The sequence below is a fragment of the Corvus brachyrhynchos genome, unplaced genomic scaffold (genome assembly GCF_000691975.1).
Source record: "Corvus brachyrhynchos isolate BGI_N302 unplaced genomic scaffold, ASM69197v1 scaffold70, whole genome shotgun sequence".
Classification (NCBI taxonomy): domain Eukaryota; kingdom Metazoa; phylum Chordata; class Aves; order Passeriformes; family Corvidae; genus Corvus; species Corvus brachyrhynchos.
The window spans coordinates 8495078-8511548 of record NW_008236217.1 but is presented as its reverse complement, the minus strand read 5'-3'; the positions used below and the strand labels follow the sequence as shown (position 1 = coordinate 8511548).

The window sequence follows — 16471 nt, the reverse complement described above, 5'->3', positions numbered from 1 at the left end:
GCAGGAAGGCTGCTGAAATCTACAGGAATATTTTTAGATTCTGGACTACAAGACAGTTGTGATGAATTTTGGGCCAGTGCCGATGACAGTACTGCATCAGATGAAATCAGGTATTAAGTCCTTTGGCTTAATAATAACAAAACACTTACTTATGTTTCTCTTCCTCTGACAGATGCATAATGTATTTTATTTCTTAGAATGCAGACTTTGTAAATGCAAGGCTCCATAGACTACCACTGTACTTCTGTGTGCAGTAGTAATGAACCATCATTTTGTTTTTGTGAAGCCTAGGAAGCTTCTCTTTAGTTCAGTCTGTGAGAGGTTGTCTGTGTAATGATACTTGAATTAACTTTTTATATTCTTATAAAAAATGTGCCTACGCAAGTTCAACTTATTTATCAGCTGCTTGCAAATATTTATGTTCTTTCTACTAACGTATATGTAAGTAATTATTTTCTAGCGGCTCTGTAAATGCAATATGATTTATTAAAACATTGTCACTTCATTTCTGCCAATGTTTCAGGAGGTCTGTTATAGAGACCAGTCGAGCACTGAAAGAGCTGTTCCATGAAGCTAGAGAAAGGGCCTCCAAAGCTCTTGGTTTTGCTAAAATGCTGAGGAAGGTAAGTTAGCAGTCTCCTCTTATTTATATGCTTTAAAGAAATTTAGTCTGAAAGCATATTCCTTTGTTTTGTCATTACTTGTAGGACCTTGAAATAGCAGCAGGATTTGCATTGTCAGCCCCTGTGCGAGATCTTCTGAATGCCCTGAAAACAAAAGAGTATGTGAAGGTAAATTCATGTAGGTAATAAGGTTTAGAGGCATGAAAGTGAGCTGGGTATGCTAAGCAGAATGTCAAAGGATATTGGCCTGCTTTCAGTTTTTTAATGGGACATCTATACTTCAACATTTAAAGTGTTGTGTATTTAATATTGAATTGTGGTAGCCAAATTCTGTACTTGTGTTTGTGTGAATGAGAATGCTAGTCTGTTTTGGGGAATTGGTGTCTTAATTCCTTGTTTTTCCAAAGATTCTCTCAGCGACTGAGGAAAGCTTTTTTGTTTAATAACAGTAGTGAGTGCTATGAAACAAATGCTGCCAAATCTATAAGGTAAATGGATACATGTTTGAGTAGATAATCTCAGACTATAGACCTGTGTTTTGCTTTTATAAAGCAACAGTATTATAGTGGAGGTCTGCTCTAGCAAGCTTCCTAGAGAGTACTGGGGACATTAGAAATGCAGGGACTCTGTTCTGTTCCAGAAAAACTGTTGCTAGAAAACTGTTGTACAGCGAAAGTAAGTTAAGCTCTTGGTGCTCTATATTTACTGCATTGTAAAGTCCCACATTTGTGGTTTTGCAAAATTTCTTAAAAATTCCTAGGTCAACAAGTCTTAAGTCATTTGCCTCAACAGATTAAATGTATTTGGATCTGCTGGTTTTTTTTGTCCTTCCATATCCATACATTTTATATATATATATATATATATATATATATAAAAAATTCCCAGTTGGGAAATAATGTACTAACCTTCTCCTGATGTAATTCTTGTTAGATTTAAATAAATGTTTGCCAAATACAAAAATTCATTTAAGGGGACACAACCAAGTTCTGTAGGAGAGAAGTTCATAAAGGGTTGTTAAATACATGGATGAAACAACTGGCTCAGCAGGGCCCTGGTCTGTGAGTTGTTTAAGAGTTGGAAAATGCCCAGGGAAATCAGTGTATGTTTACTTTAAAAAAGTTTTTTCCCCCAAGTATCTAGTCTTGGCTGCTTTAAGACACCATATTAATTTTGGTAGACCTTTTAAGGATCATATAGTTTTTCTTAAGAACGGTTTTTGAAGAAAAAATTGACTCTCAAGTTTGACACATCTGTTATACATGGGTTAAATAACACACATTTTGATGATGAATACTTTATGTATTGTCCCTCTAATATCATGTAGGGAGCTTAAATTTTTAACAGCCTTTTCAATCAGATGTTCATTAGTTTTGGGAATCTAAATTTAGCTTTTAGTAACAACCATCTAGTATTTTACATTGGCCTACAGATTATAATAGTTTTAATTATAAAATACATCTGTCTAATGGTAGAAGTGCTCAGTGCAGTGTTTTGTTTTAGCTTGATGACATCTGATAAGAGAATTTAACTCCACCGTAAGTCAATTACCTCATGTCAAATCATAATATTGGCTATTTTACTGTTTTCACAGTCTGCCTCTGATGCCTGACTTGGGTGAAGTATTGCTACCAGTGTGACACATATAATTGGAAGTAGTTTTTAAGTAGTATCAGTAGTATTTTATTAAAAGAGAACACTCGCTGGACTTAATCTAGTTCTTGTGGAAGTAGAAGAGTAACTGATAATTTTTTAGCCAGAGTTTTGTTTACTCTTTATCTTTTGTAGCCTTTGAGAAATGTATGAATTCTGAAGGAATTTTTTTTTTTAATACTCCAGTCTTTGTTGGCTAATTTACTTTTTAAAATATGACTGTATGTATTTTATACTTGTGTATGCATACATATATAGTATATATGTGAAACTGGACTTCTTCTGTAACAAGATTCCTTTAAAAGAATATGTAGAAGGATTAACTGGAAGTACACGGAAAAAAGTCACTGAAAGATGGTGATCCAGTGGATTTCAAAAGAAACAATTTTTAATGCTTTTTGACTTTCAATGCAAAAATAGTTGAAGATACTGTTTTAGTATGTATGTTGTACAGCTTTTTAGGATGGAAATTCTTCCTGTTGCTTAAATGATACTACATATACCTATTTTATCTTTTTTATTTGTCATAAAAGACAGATTCACTCATTCAGTGTGTTTCTTTTCTACAGGTACAAATTCCTGGACTCGAGACTTTACAAGTATTTGTACCAGGCAGTATTGCGGGGGAAAAGTCTGTGATTTTGCAGCTCCTCAATGCAGCTGCTGGGAAGGATTGCTCCAAGGATTCAGATGAGCTTACATATGAGGCCTACTTGCTAATGACCAAACACAGTGACAAAGACCATGAATTAGGTGACAGCTGGAGTGCATGGGAGGGTCAGCCGGTCAAAGTAGTGCCACAAGTAGAAACCGTTGATACGCTGCGCACCATGCAGGTGGGTTTGGTCTTTTTCCCCCACTGTTTGTCATCTCCATGCTTCTATGAATGCTTATTCTATTAGATTAACTGGAGTGATGGAAGTGAAGCATATGTCCTTTTATAGGTAATAAAAAGTTAAATTCAGGAATATGTTTGATTCTTAGTTGTGTTAAATACAAATATTAAATTGATTGTAGCATTTCCTGGCAGGATCAGTCTCTACAAATGTGCATTTTTCAGGGTTGTACTTGAAAATAGAGATTCTTTTAATATCTAGTTGGGTGTTCAGAAGTGTTGTTAAGACTTGAAAGCTGTACATTTTATTATATTAAGAAGTTACAAGTCGCCAAGAACATGTGATGGTTGTGTGCCTTCCACACACTGAGGCATGAAATCAGTTACTCTTGATCTTGGATGAATTGTGACATTTAATGTTAAATTTCTCTGGAAGTTACTGGATGTTCAACAGTTCTGCAGGAAGAAATCTTTCCAGTCATACTTTCCTTCTTCCCAAGCCAACAGGGGTTCCTTGCCAGCAGTTCTGATGCACTCTGACAGCTGAGCCAGCTCCCTGCCCCTCATGTTCTCATATCCTTATGTTAAGCTACATGAATTTTCCTTTTGGTATGTCATGCAGTTCCTTGGATCCTACCATAAATGGGCTGTACTGTCCAGGAAGAGAGTGACTTTCCATGTCACTGTGCCTGACCTTTAGCATTCAGAGGGTTCTAGCAATTACAGGCAGCTGAAAAAAGTCCCTCTACAACATACTGCTGCTTTTAACGTGCAAACATGTTGTTTCTTGTTTGCCTGTTATTCCAATAAAAAAGCAGCCTTTGATTAAGTGCTTACAAGTTCTTTGGACTTCTATCAAAGTTAGTATTTCATTCAGAAAATGAAAACAGCAATAGATGAAATTTGGTTTGCAAATGGTTTCTTACATGTGCAAGTGTACATAAAACACTATGTGTATGTGTTTATATGTCTGTAACACTAGGTTTTTCTAAATCTAGGATTGAAAGTTTAGGAAATAAAAAGTCCTTCAGAAAGATTGTGTCTTAAAAAAATGCATTTTGATTGCAAACTAGAGAAAATGTAAGGTGTTATTTAAAAAATACTCATCAAATGAAAGAATCTCATCAACACTTAAAGAATTTTAAGCATGAAATTATTCTTTGGGGAGGAGGTACTGAAAATCAGGATGAAGTAGGTCTTGTTTTGTGAGTAACTTGTTGCAGATGCATTGTCTGTAGTTTGAAATCAGCAGAGCTTAGTATGGCAACACCATCTATGATGTATACTTTTATAGACTTGTGCAATATCTGAGCTCTGGTCTCCAAAACATATTACATATTGATAATTTTCAAATTTTGATCAAATACTATGTGTTAAATCTATTTCTTTCCCGATTGAATAGTGGGATTTTGTCCTGAACTATGTAGAGTTTTTTGGGTACAACCTCTTTGCGTATGTAATGGTTGTTATTTCCGTCTGCTTTGAGAAAATATAATTTTTTTTGCTTAGCTGTTGCTTTTTCTTGTGTATAGATAATCTGAAGATAATGTAATGCAGTGTTTTCCCTGTTTTCCAGAAGTGAATAGGACTACATTCCCCATGAAAACTTGATGTGGCATTTACCCTAGTGGAGCTCTGCTCATTAGATGAGAATTTGAGTTTAGTTGCCAGCATCAAGCTTTTCTGTGTGAATTTAGATTTTCATGAATAGTGACAAGAGAGGTCTTTCATATAGTAGAATTTAAAAAAATAAGTGGTTGGAATCTGGTCATGTTGGATATGTTTTTAGAGAGGATTTTGTTTACAAGATCTAGTGGTGTCTTGTATTTTAGGTTGATAACCTCCTCCTTGTAGTCATTCAGTCTGCCCACCTTGTGAGTCAGAGAAAAGCTTTCCAGCAGTCTATTGAAGGGCTCATATCTCTGCACCAGGAACAGACATCCAGCCAACCAATCATTGCCAAAGCTCTACAGCAGCTAAAGGTAAGCAGGTTTTGAGATTATTTGTCAAAACTGATGGTGTTTTGCTCACTGATAAGTAAAAAAGTGGAAAAAGATTTGATTGCAAAGCTAATGGCATATTCTGCAATTGCAAGGTGTGTGGTAGTCCTCTATGGATTTTACTTTCAGTACAGTGTTCACTCTGTTTTTGCAAATGACTTGTGAGTGTGTTTTTGAGCTATATTGGTGTAATCATTTTTGCATTGGGTAGTTGGGAAACAAGTCCATAATGCAGATGAAATACCATAGCAACAGAGTGAATACCTCTTTGGGTGACAGCAATATTGAATTGAAGGAAAGTATGTGATTTTCTAAAAACAAATTCTATCAAAATCAATGATCTGCAGCAAACAACTTTTCTTCCCATATTTGAAGATGCAAAAGTGGGTAGTCTCTCTGTTTATTTTCTGTTGGATTTGGTGTGGGTTTTTTATCTTTCTTTGCTTGTTTTGTGTATGTGGTATGGGGGTTTTTTTGTTTGTTTGTTTGCTTTTGATTTTGTTGGATGAGTGTTTTCTTTGATGGGTTTGTTTGTTGGGCTTTTTTTAAGTGGCAGTATCACCCTGCATTCAATAGAGGCTGTGTCCATATTCCAAGGTGAAAATAGAACCAAAGGCTTGGTCATGCTATAGATAGTAGAACTCATTTTCTCCTTTCTTGTCTGTCTGGTTTTGGTTAGATATTTTTGTTTGTTTTGTGGTTTTTTGTTCATTCCCCACTCACCCTTTTGCTGTCTTTGTTCTTAAAGTTAATCACATGCAAGCAAACTTTATTATAATACTTGAGTTAATTACAGGACTTGCTTCGTGCAACTGCTGGAAAATGTTTGTTTTTGCAAGACTGAATGAATTTTTGTGGCATTGTAATACCTTTTCATTTAACATAATGTAATTGTTAGATTCATGTTTGCCTTATATTCTACAGTTGACAAGACTAAATAATATGTTGATATTCCCCCCATCCGTTTTTGTTGTTGCTCAGAACGATGCATTACAGCTATGCAATAAGATAAGCAGTGCCATTGATAGAGTTGATCACATGTTCACATCTGAGTTTGATGCTGAAGTTGATGAATCTGAATCTGCCACTTTGCAGCAATACTACCGGGAAGCCATGATTCAGGGTTATAATTTTGGGTTTGAGGTAAGGAAACAAAAAGCAATTGAAATTTCTGGTTTTACATTGGTGCAAGTAAGGTAACTAGTAACTGTGAAAATACAAAGAATTTATGGAAACACTGAATTATTTAGGTTGGAAAAGACCTTTAGGATAATCAATTCCAACTGTTAACTCACTACTACCAGGTCCATCACTAAACCACGTTTACATCTACACGCCTTTTAAATAACTCCAGGGATGGGGACTCACCACTTCCTGTGGCTTGTTCTAATGCCTGAGCAACTCCTTCAGTGAAGAAATTGTTCCTGATATCCAATCTAAACCTTCCCTGGCCCAATTTAAGGCTGTTTTCTCTTGTCCTAACACTTTTTACTTGGGAGAAGAGACGGACACCCATGTCACTATAACCTCCTTTCAGGTAGTTGCAGAAAGCAATAAGCACCTGAGCCTCCTTTTCTCCAGGCTAAACAACCCCAACTCCCTCAGCTGCTCCTCACCAGACTTGTGCTCCAGCTTTGTTGTCCTTCTCTGGACTTGCTCCAGCACCTCAATGTCTTTCTTGTAGTGAGGGGCCCAACACAGTATTTGAGGTGCAACCTCAGCAGTGCCCAGTACCATCACTGCCCCAGTCCTGCTGACCACACTATTGCTGATAGAAGCCAGGATGCCATTGGCCTTGCCCTGGGCACACGCTGGATCATGTCCAGCCAGCACCCTCAGGTTCTTTTACCCCAGGCAGCATTCCAGCCATGCTTCCCCCAGCTTGTAGTGCTACATGGGATTGTTGTGACCCAAGTGCAGGACCTGGAACTTGACCTTGTTGAACCTCATACAGTTTGCCTTGGTCCAGCAATCCAGCCTGTCCAGATCGCTCTGCAGAGCCTTCCTGCCCTCCCACCTATCAACACTCCCACTCAACTTGATGTTGCCTGTGAATTGACTGAGGGTGCCCTTGGTTGCCTGGTCCAGTCATTGATAAAGATCAGCACTGGCCCCAAAACTGAGTCCTGGGGAACCCCAATAGTGACTGGCTGCCAGCAGGATGTAGCACCACTCACCACCACTCCCTGGGCCCAGCCATCCTGCCAGATTTTTGCACAACAATCAGTGAACCTCTGTCCAGACCATGAGCAGCCAGTTTCTGCAGAAGAATGCTGTGGAAAAAGATATAAAAAGCTTTACTAAAATATAGGTAGATGACATCCACAAGCTTTCCCTGATCCACTAAGTGGCTCACTTTGTTGTAGGAGGAGATCAGGTCAGTCAAGTAGGACCTGCTTTTCACAAACCCATGCTCGCTGGGCCTAATCCCCTGGTTGTCCTGTACTGGATGATCCCTAACTTTCAGACTGAGATGTTTTGTTGTTTTCTGGATCATCCTTGCACTCCTTCATATAGATGGGCCTCACATTTGGTAATTTCTAGTGAGCTGTGACTTCCCAGTTTTAGCAGAACATTGTTAAAAAATGTGTTGCCTCAGAAATTTTACATGAAATTTATTAGAAAGCAACAGATGAATCTGATGAATCTGCTAAATTAGCAATGCCTGGAAATCTAAAAAGCTTTTAAGAACTTGATGATTTCAGGTATAGTCTTGTAAGCCCTGCTGCTTGGCAGCATTTTAGATGATATCAGAATCATTAAGGTTGGAAAATACCTCCAAAGTCACATCCAACCTTCAAATGAGTGCCACCATGCTCACTAAACCATATCAAAAAGGGCCACATTTACTCACTTTTTGAGTACTTCCAAGGATGGTGACTCTACCACCCTCTGGTTTAACTTCCTTCTCACGGTTTTTCAGCCTGGAATAGCATAATACTGTAATACTGTAACATGAGACATTCCTTCAGAGTTTATGGTGGTTCTGTGTACTCAAAAGCAGTGCAAGCTTTTGACTGCTTGCCTTAGAGTGCAGACATTCAAAATGTTATGTTCAGATGCTTTAACTGTTTTGCTGTTTGATTCCTGTGGGCTTTGTAAAATTTTTTTAAGATTGTGTCATACCCTAACATACTTCTAGGATAGTCTTATAAGATACAGCTGGTATTTGTTTGATTTTTAAATGCACATAGATAACTTTTTTATCCCCTAATGTTACTGCAATATAACTAAAAATAAACACTATTTTGCAGTTCAATCTCTGATTACAGAACCAAGTGTTTATGTAGGATGTTTCTTCAATGATGTGTACACTGTTAAACATCAGCACATGCCTGATGCGCACAGAAGAATGCAGTATGGTTCAGTACTGCCTCTCACTGTAGCATATTTTGTATCATACTTTTCTTGATTAATTTGTTTTCTATAAATAGGCAACTGCTTGCATAAAATAATTTTGTCTAAGAATAGGATGTGACTGTCACCATACTGTAGAGTTTTGTTAGCCTGCAAATACTCCAGTGGATATTGTTCTTCTTATTAATATGTGAAAAGTAATCTTCAGTTTCTTACAGTACCATAAAGAAGTTGTTCGTCTGATGTCTGGAGAATTCAGGCAGAAAATTGGAGACAAATATATCAACTTCGCCAGAAAATGGATGAATTATGTGCTAACAAAATGTGAGAGTGGCCGAGGCACTCGACCCAGGTAACAGCCAACTTGTTACTGCCATGGTAGTTTTTGGAAGAGCTGAAGGGTTGGGCTCAAAAAATTGGAGTAAATGAAGTGGCATCTGGGTGGCAGCCAGTCACTAGGGTGTTCCTTGGACCTCAATTTTGGGGCCAGTTTTTTCAGTGCTTTTTATCAATGACCTGGATATAGGAGTTGTGTACATACTAAATAAGTTTGCCATACTAAATTAGGAGCAGATATTGATTCACTCAAGGGCACAGAGACCATACAGAGAGAACTTAATAGATTATGAGTGCTGGACAATAACCAACCTTATGAAATCTAACAAGGGCAAATACCAGATTTTGCGCATGGGGTACTGTAACTCTGGGTATACATATAGATCAGAGGCTGAGAGGTTGGAGTGCAGACATTCAGAAAGGGACCTCAGGGTTCTTGTTGATTGTAAGCTTTGAGTCAGTGATGTGCCCAGGTAGTGGAAAGGGCCAACTGTATCCCAGGGTGCCTTAGGCACAATAGATCTGACCAGTTGGAAGGAGTGATTGTACCACCGTGTTTAGCATGGGTGCAGCCTCAACCTCGAGTACTGTGTGCACTTTTGGGCTCCACAATCTAAGAAAGACATAAAAATATTGCAGTGTGTCTAAAGAAGGGCAGTGTAGATGGTGACAGGACTAAAGGACAAGATGTAATGGGGAGTAATTAAGGATACTAGCTTTGCTCAGCTTAGGGAAGAGAATGAGTTGCTATCTGCAGCTTCTTCATGTCTTCTCTCTGGTGACAGGACAAGAGGAGATGGCTTAAAGCTGCATTTGGGGAGGTTGAGATTGGGTATTAGGAAAAAATTTCTGAGAGGTGATCAAGCACTGGAACAAGCTCCCCAGGAAAATGGTCATGGCCCCAGGCCTGTTGGTGTTCAAGAACCATTTGGACTGTGCTCTTAACTTCTGTGTTGCCCTGTGTGGAGTCAGAAGTTCAGTTCTGATGATCCGTGTGTGCCTCTTCCAGCTCAGGATATCCTATGATTCTGTTTGTATTTTGTAGGTTGCAGCTGCTAGTTCTAGTAGGTCAAAGAGGAAGCAGTGGGGGACAGCAAGTGGCTGAAGACACAACTCACTCCAACCAAGTTACTTACTTGTTTTACTTCACCAGTCTAGGCCATGAAACCACTGATGCCCAGTCATTACTAATCAGATAGTTGTGAAATCTTTAGTATCTTTTCAGTCTTGTTTCATAAAGGAGACTTCAGGCAGGGAACGCAGTGGTTTGGCTTGTTGCTCTGAAACATACTATGGTTGAGTTGATGATGCTGTTCTGAAGATAGCACATACATGGGTTTAGATACATAGCATGGCCTGCTCACCTTATTTGGCATTGTCCTTGCTAAAATCAGTCTTTATCTGAATATGACTGGATACAAGGTAAAATTTTTATGGTTTATGTATTGGTCTGTTTTCTTACAAAGATTTTATCATATTTTCCAGAGGAAAAATTATTAACTATTATCTACTGTTCTTGGATGTGGTTGAAACTCTTCATGATGGCTTTAGCCAAAGAGCATTTCATTTTCTGTCTTTTCTTTTTCTTTTACATAGATGGGCAACTCAAGGTTTTGATTTTCTTCAAGCCATTGAGCCAGCATTTATTTCAGCTCTCCCAGAAGATGACTTCTTGGTATGAATACATTATTGTGCGGGTGTTTATTTGTAAATGCTTGTGAAGCTACCAGTATATGTTTTCAGGGATACTTTTTATAAAGCAACATCTGGACACAGATGCAGTTCTGAAACAATTGCTGTTGTATATCACTGTTGAAGCTGCTATCTCTTCTGTTTGTTAGATTCTGAAGAGAGTAGGTTTGTGACCATTGCCAGTAATAGTTTCAAGTTGCTGGTACTGTCTTGGGAGGCCACCTCCCTTTGTGTCTTGGAAAGTTGACAGCAGCTTTCTATAGAGATTAATAGTTGTCATAATGAATTCCTAAATGTAAGCTTCTGAGGCGTAACTAACACCCAAATTCATCTGTGGATATGAATACACAATCACAACTGTTTAGAGATTTTTATTTTCAAATTGTTCCAACATGAAACAGACTTTCAGGCATCTTTCTTCTGTTTTTATTGTGGAAAAAAAAGAGTAGACTAAAGCTGGTTTTTTTGTGTGCTCAGTCTTCCTCCTTTTCGTGTGAAAATAAAATTCTGAGAATTTATTTCTCTGATCTTGGTACAATAAAACAGAGAAGTAAAAGCACAGTTGCCACAAAATAGCAGAATGTGAGTGTCAACACCTCTTGATTTTTACTAATTTCAAGATGTGTTATGAAATGCCACATGAATCTTGCATAATACAGAAATGATACGGTTTAGTCTTTTTCACACTTGTGTTTTTATCAGGAGCTCTCTAGTAAGTTACGTGTTAGTCCTGCATTTGTGTTGCTGCGAAAGGGTTGACTGCCTTAATGACAGAGTTAAGCTGGTAATTTGGAATACTCTGATACTTTAGCTTTAGGCAGCAGCCCCTCAAATTCTTCTGCTTTGACACAGTTTCTAAAACAGACTTTGAACAAGTAAAGGAGAGAGAAACGGGGGGAGCGCAAAACTGTAGCTGCATTTTTGAACTTTTTTCTTTCTTAAATGGGATTTCAGTTTTGGAGATCATCACTTGAAGCAACTTTGATTAATCTGTATAGCACAGGTCACAGTATTTTACCTGGAAAGGGCAGTGTCAATCCTGATCTCTTAGATACTACATCATGTCATGGAATAATGACGGTCTAGATTTAGAGCTCTACATTTCAAGATGAAATTCTAGCTCAGTCTGCATTGGTAAAATATGCCAGTCTCAAGCTCAACACTTAGTTTTATAATTTTTTTTTTTCTTAGTCCTTGAATTTCCTGGTCTTCACTAAGTTTTTGAATTTCTGGAAGATATTGGCTACTCTGAGTGACTGGCATATAGAAATGACCTTCACAGCAGCTCTACTAAAGAATATAATTTTACTACTTTGTGAAGATATATTATATCCCTGGTGTTCTGACAAGTAAATTGAACCAGAGGAAGATTTAATAACTTGTCCAGGGTTACATACACAGTGAATAGTACACCTAATAATTGAGCTCAAATTGCCTGAGGCCCAGTTCAGTGATTTTAACTATTAAAATCCCTTGCATGAAAGTTTTGTTAGCTTCATGGGTAGATGAGAAAAGTGTATTTCTTCTAATATGCAGGGCTTCATATTTTTTGTTACACAGATCTTCATCTTGCCATTCAGACCATCATATTCTCACCCAATTTTTTTAGGTGTTTCTTCTTGGGATGTGAAGGGGGAGGGCAGAGAAGGTTGTTACAGCTTTTTCCAGGAAGCTTGATTTTAATTTTATTAACAGTGAACATTAAGTTCCGCTACCTTTATATTTTGAAATGTTCTTTATGATATATCACTGTTCAGTTGTAACAGTTATGTGATTTTGACAAGAACAAAAGGCAAGACAAAACTAAGACTTCCTAGCTTTAAAAAAATCGATTAGGTCAAAACACTAATGTGGATCCAGAAGTTTAATATAATAGGTAGAATATAGGGGTGCTTATCTGACAGATTACATACTTGAATAATGTAATTTTGTTACTGTGAGCTTTATTGTGTGACCGTCAACCTTCTTGTAACAAAACATCACAACTTTTTATGTTTGTCTTTTCTAGAGTTTACAGGCTTTGATGAATGAGTGCATTGGCCATGTTATTGGAAAACCTCACAGTCCTGTTACAGGTTTGTACCTTGGTAAGGCAGAAGTTACTGGCATTTGTTCTGGAGCTTTGCTGCTGCTGTTACAGAATTTTGGTTGTAAAGTACTTTTAAAGTGCAAGAAATACCAATAAAAGCATTTTCAATCTTTTTGTGATTGTTGATGTGAAGCCATTATTGCCTGATAAAGTGTAAATTACCTGGTGGTTTTACTCAAGAAATTTCAAAGCTTTACAGATGCTTTCCTCTGATTTTGTCCTTCCTGTGAAGTCTTGCAAATCTTCTAGGAAAGGGCCGTGTTGGGTAAAGAAATGATTTTAACATTAAGAAGGCAGTTACAGCTCCCTCTCCCAAACTTTCATTGTGGCACTGCAGTTATTTACACTTTGGCACTGCAGATGTTTATGATTCTAATGGACTTTATATTATCAAGGACACACAGTTTATACGTGGGGGCTGTGCAAAATAGTTCTCTAATATAAAATACAGCATAGTGTAAAATACATTTTAATAGATATAAATGTTGATATCATTAGCGTGAAATCAACATATTTGATTGCGTATCTCGAGAAAATAATGTTTTGTCAGCAGTACATCCCTTTTACCCATTTCTTTCTCAGCACTGTTTCTCTCTTCCTCTTCTCAACTCCATTGACTAGTTTACTTTCCAAAATACTTTGTCATCTTTTTTATCTTGTTCCTGGTGTCCACTTCCTGGGCAGGCTTGATGATAGAAGACGTAAGGGGAGAGTAATCCGCCCCCAGCAAGAGGAGGTTTTCCAGTTTTTCAGGAAAGCTTGTTTTGATATAATTTTGATGAGAAAGTGTAATAGCTGGCAAACCTTTTGCAGTGAAAGTCAGTCCAATCCTTTGGAAAGAAGCATAGTGTAAAATCAAATTTAGCCAAATTCTTTACGGTGATGTAAAACCTGTACATTCACTTGTAGTACTGTTGTTCAGAGGGAGGCCTGTTTTAGGTGAATCACCAGTGTGATGCTGCCAAATTACTGATACTCATATAAACGCTATTGCAGACGCAGCAGATCAGACAAACTAAATTGCTCGACAGCTTTTGTCTCAGGGGCATGGGGAGGGGATGACACAGATCAATGCTGCAGTCTTGAACAGCAGTCTGAAACTTTAATACACGTGAAATTTAACATAAACTGTATCCTGGCTACAGATCTTGCAGATACCCATTCCTATGTCCTGCTTAGGAGAAAAATTAGACTTCCCAGTTACATTTGCATACCACTTTGAAGGACTTAAACCCACTGTGGTCTTTACCCCTTTTCCCAAAGCTAATGATCCAGCTTTGTTCATGCTGCTGCCTCTAAACACGTATCTGTGTATCTCCTGGTGTTTTATCCTGTCTTTTTGCTTTGTGAAACAGCCTGTGTCTATGTGGGTGGGTTAGGATCTGCCCTTTGGGTGTCCTGCTAGCGTATTCGCCAATTACAGCAGGACAACCAACACCTGGCCCTGCTGGCATCTTTTGCTTGCCCTCGTAGTGCAAACAAGGCAGAAACTGAGCTCACTGAGAGGAACCTAGCCTGGCAGAAAGTGCTGACTAATGGTTTGGTGGGCAACCAGCTGTCTGGAGATGTGACTGCCACAGTATTTTTCTTACTAATTAAGGATGAGTTGAGGGCAGACGGTGCACACTGCTCTTGGAGGCACTGAATTAGGCATAAAGACGGTGACTACTCATTTAGGTTTTGCCCTGTCCATTTGTACCACTTCCTTGGGGCAGACTGTCATGGGGGGCATTAGTATGGGTAAAACTGTCATATGTGGGTTTTATCCACAGCTTAATTTGCTTTCCATTATTGTCTGAGAAAGCTCAATTCTTATGCAAAGGAAACACAATAATGCTGTTTGGTTTTCTAATTATTATTTGGTTTGTTAATGTTTGTTTTTGCAATAAGATAAATTAATTTGTGAAGTAGAAATAATGAAGTAGTTTTTATGAAGTACGTACACATTTTCTAATTGCTCGTTTTTAACTATCTGGAGATTTCCATTATTTTATGGATGAGTTAAATAATACAATAATATGAAAAGTGTTAATATACATGATTTATTTAAAGTTGAAATAATTTGTATTTTTCCTAAAGGGTAAGAAAATACATGCCAGTTCACACTTAACTCTGTAAATAGGAATTTGTTTTAATTCTGTGTCTTGAAATGGCCCTAACAGAGTTTTTCTGACATCTGAGTACATGTGATCTGTTTTTATGTTTGCAGCTGTTCATCGAAACAGTCCCCGTCCTGTAAAAGTGCCTCGGTGCCATAGTGATCCACCAAATCCTCATCTCATCATCCCCACGCCTGAAGGCTTCAGGTATTTAGTATTAATACGGCATTTTAAACTGTTTTATCCTCTCCTGGCTATGCTGAATGTCAGTAATTGGAACACCTTTTCTTTCCCTTTGAGGGCAAAGCAACTAGGAAAAATTAGCATGTAAGTGATGCAGATTTTATTGATGTGCTTTTAAGGACAATACAAGTTTCCTATTCTTGCTGCTTGCCCACCCCCCTTTCTGTTGGTGCATGCGTTCTCACTTTGAACTCATTCTTTATCCCCTTTATCTTTCCTGAAACCAGTGTTTCAATGTAAAAAGCTTTAATTCAGTGAAAACTGCTCATTAACAAGACTTTTATTTCCTTCCCCACTTTGAATGCCTGCCTAAGTTCCTGTGGCAGTGCTTTCTGTAGTTTATATACCTGGAACTTAAAAATGTAGCATTCTGAAATATGGTGGCATTTCTGCGTCATTACCAACCTGCTGTGAATAAGTCTAAAACAGTGGATCTTTCCTCCTGCCTTCGAAAGAGTTGACATGAGAATTAATGCAAAAATAGTTTAAAAAGAGTTCAAAATAAACATCACCATGCATAATTTTACACAGAGGGCCCTATTTTTCAAGAATGTGACAGCAGTGAGAAACTCTACAGTTGACATTTTTTTCAGAAGTCACTTAGCTGTTGGCAGAAACTAATGCTATTCTAAAGATTTGAAAATTTTTATTTTGAGGATTATTATTGCTGTACACACTGGCAACCCACAAAGCTTCTGAGACCCAGAGTTATTCCACATAAAAATCTTTATGTAATTGAAAAACTTCTAAAATCAGGCATCATTATACACGCTTCAATATTTTGTTTCTAAAACAAACTTTCAACTCCATACATTTTTTTCTTAACTGTTTCCTGAAGTTTTTCTTCTTGCCACAGCACGCGGAGTGTCCCTTGTGATGCGCGGAGCCATGGCAATGTTGCTGTCAGTCGCCCCGCTCCCGTTGGGAGCGACTCAGGCCAGCCCAAATCTCTCAGCAGTGCAAATGAGACCAGGTAGCTCCGCTCCGTGACGTAGCAGACTCATCCTACCTACATCACCCACATAACTGTTTCCACATACATCCTAATAGATCGTTTGCACCGTGCTCTTCCCTCCCATCATGTCTTCCACTGGCTCCTTCATTCATGTTCGACTTGAGCAAAATCATGTGTCTTAGAAATTGGTGATGAGGCCACTTTCAGATTCAAAATGCCTGAACAATGTGGTAGTTAAAGCATGCAGTTCTAACGTAGATTACACATTTGCTCATTAAAATGTCCATGAAATGAACATATGCCAGTCAGCTCATTGGTATAGCTTTAGTAAATAATCAGTACTGGTAACTAACACTTAGAATCATAGAATCACTTTCACCAAGATAACTGTAAGATACAACTAAGCACAAGGATTTTCATTTTTTTCATGTTAGTGAACAGTTTTGGTATTGTTTTTGTCCATTATAAATGTTTTGAAATACTATATAGTGGCAACTGCAAAATTAAACACATGAGATTTTTAAAAAAATTATTTCTTGCTACACCTTTGGCTTCTTAGGGTGGTGCAGAATAAACTTAGTACAAAAGA

General features: G+C 37.9%; 1 protein-coding gene across 1 annotated transcript in view; it reads left to right on the top strand.

Annotated features, from left to right (window-relative positions):
* Positions 1–16471, top strand: part of MAP3K4 (mitogen-activated protein kinase kinase kinase 4) — a 54082-nt gene that overhangs the window by 17855 nt on the left and 19756 nt on the right. Inside the window, exons 8-18 of the mRNA XM_008643406.1 lie at positions 5–110; positions 524–623; positions 708–791; positions 2846–3112; positions 4944–5093; positions 6093–6254; positions 8687–8820; positions 10401–10479; positions 12505–12583; positions 14795–14891; positions 15784–15900. Of these exons, the coding sequence (XP_008641628.1) occupies positions 5–110; positions 524–623; positions 708–791; positions 2846–3112; positions 4944–5093; positions 6093–6254; positions 8687–8820; positions 10401–10479; positions 12505–12583; positions 14795–14891; positions 15784–15900 (1375 nt within the window). The remainder of the gene's footprint in view (positions 1–4; positions 111–523; positions 624–707; positions 792–2845; positions 3113–4943; positions 5094–6092; positions 6255–8686; positions 8821–10400; positions 10480–12504; positions 12584–14794; positions 14892–15783; positions 15901–16471) is intronic.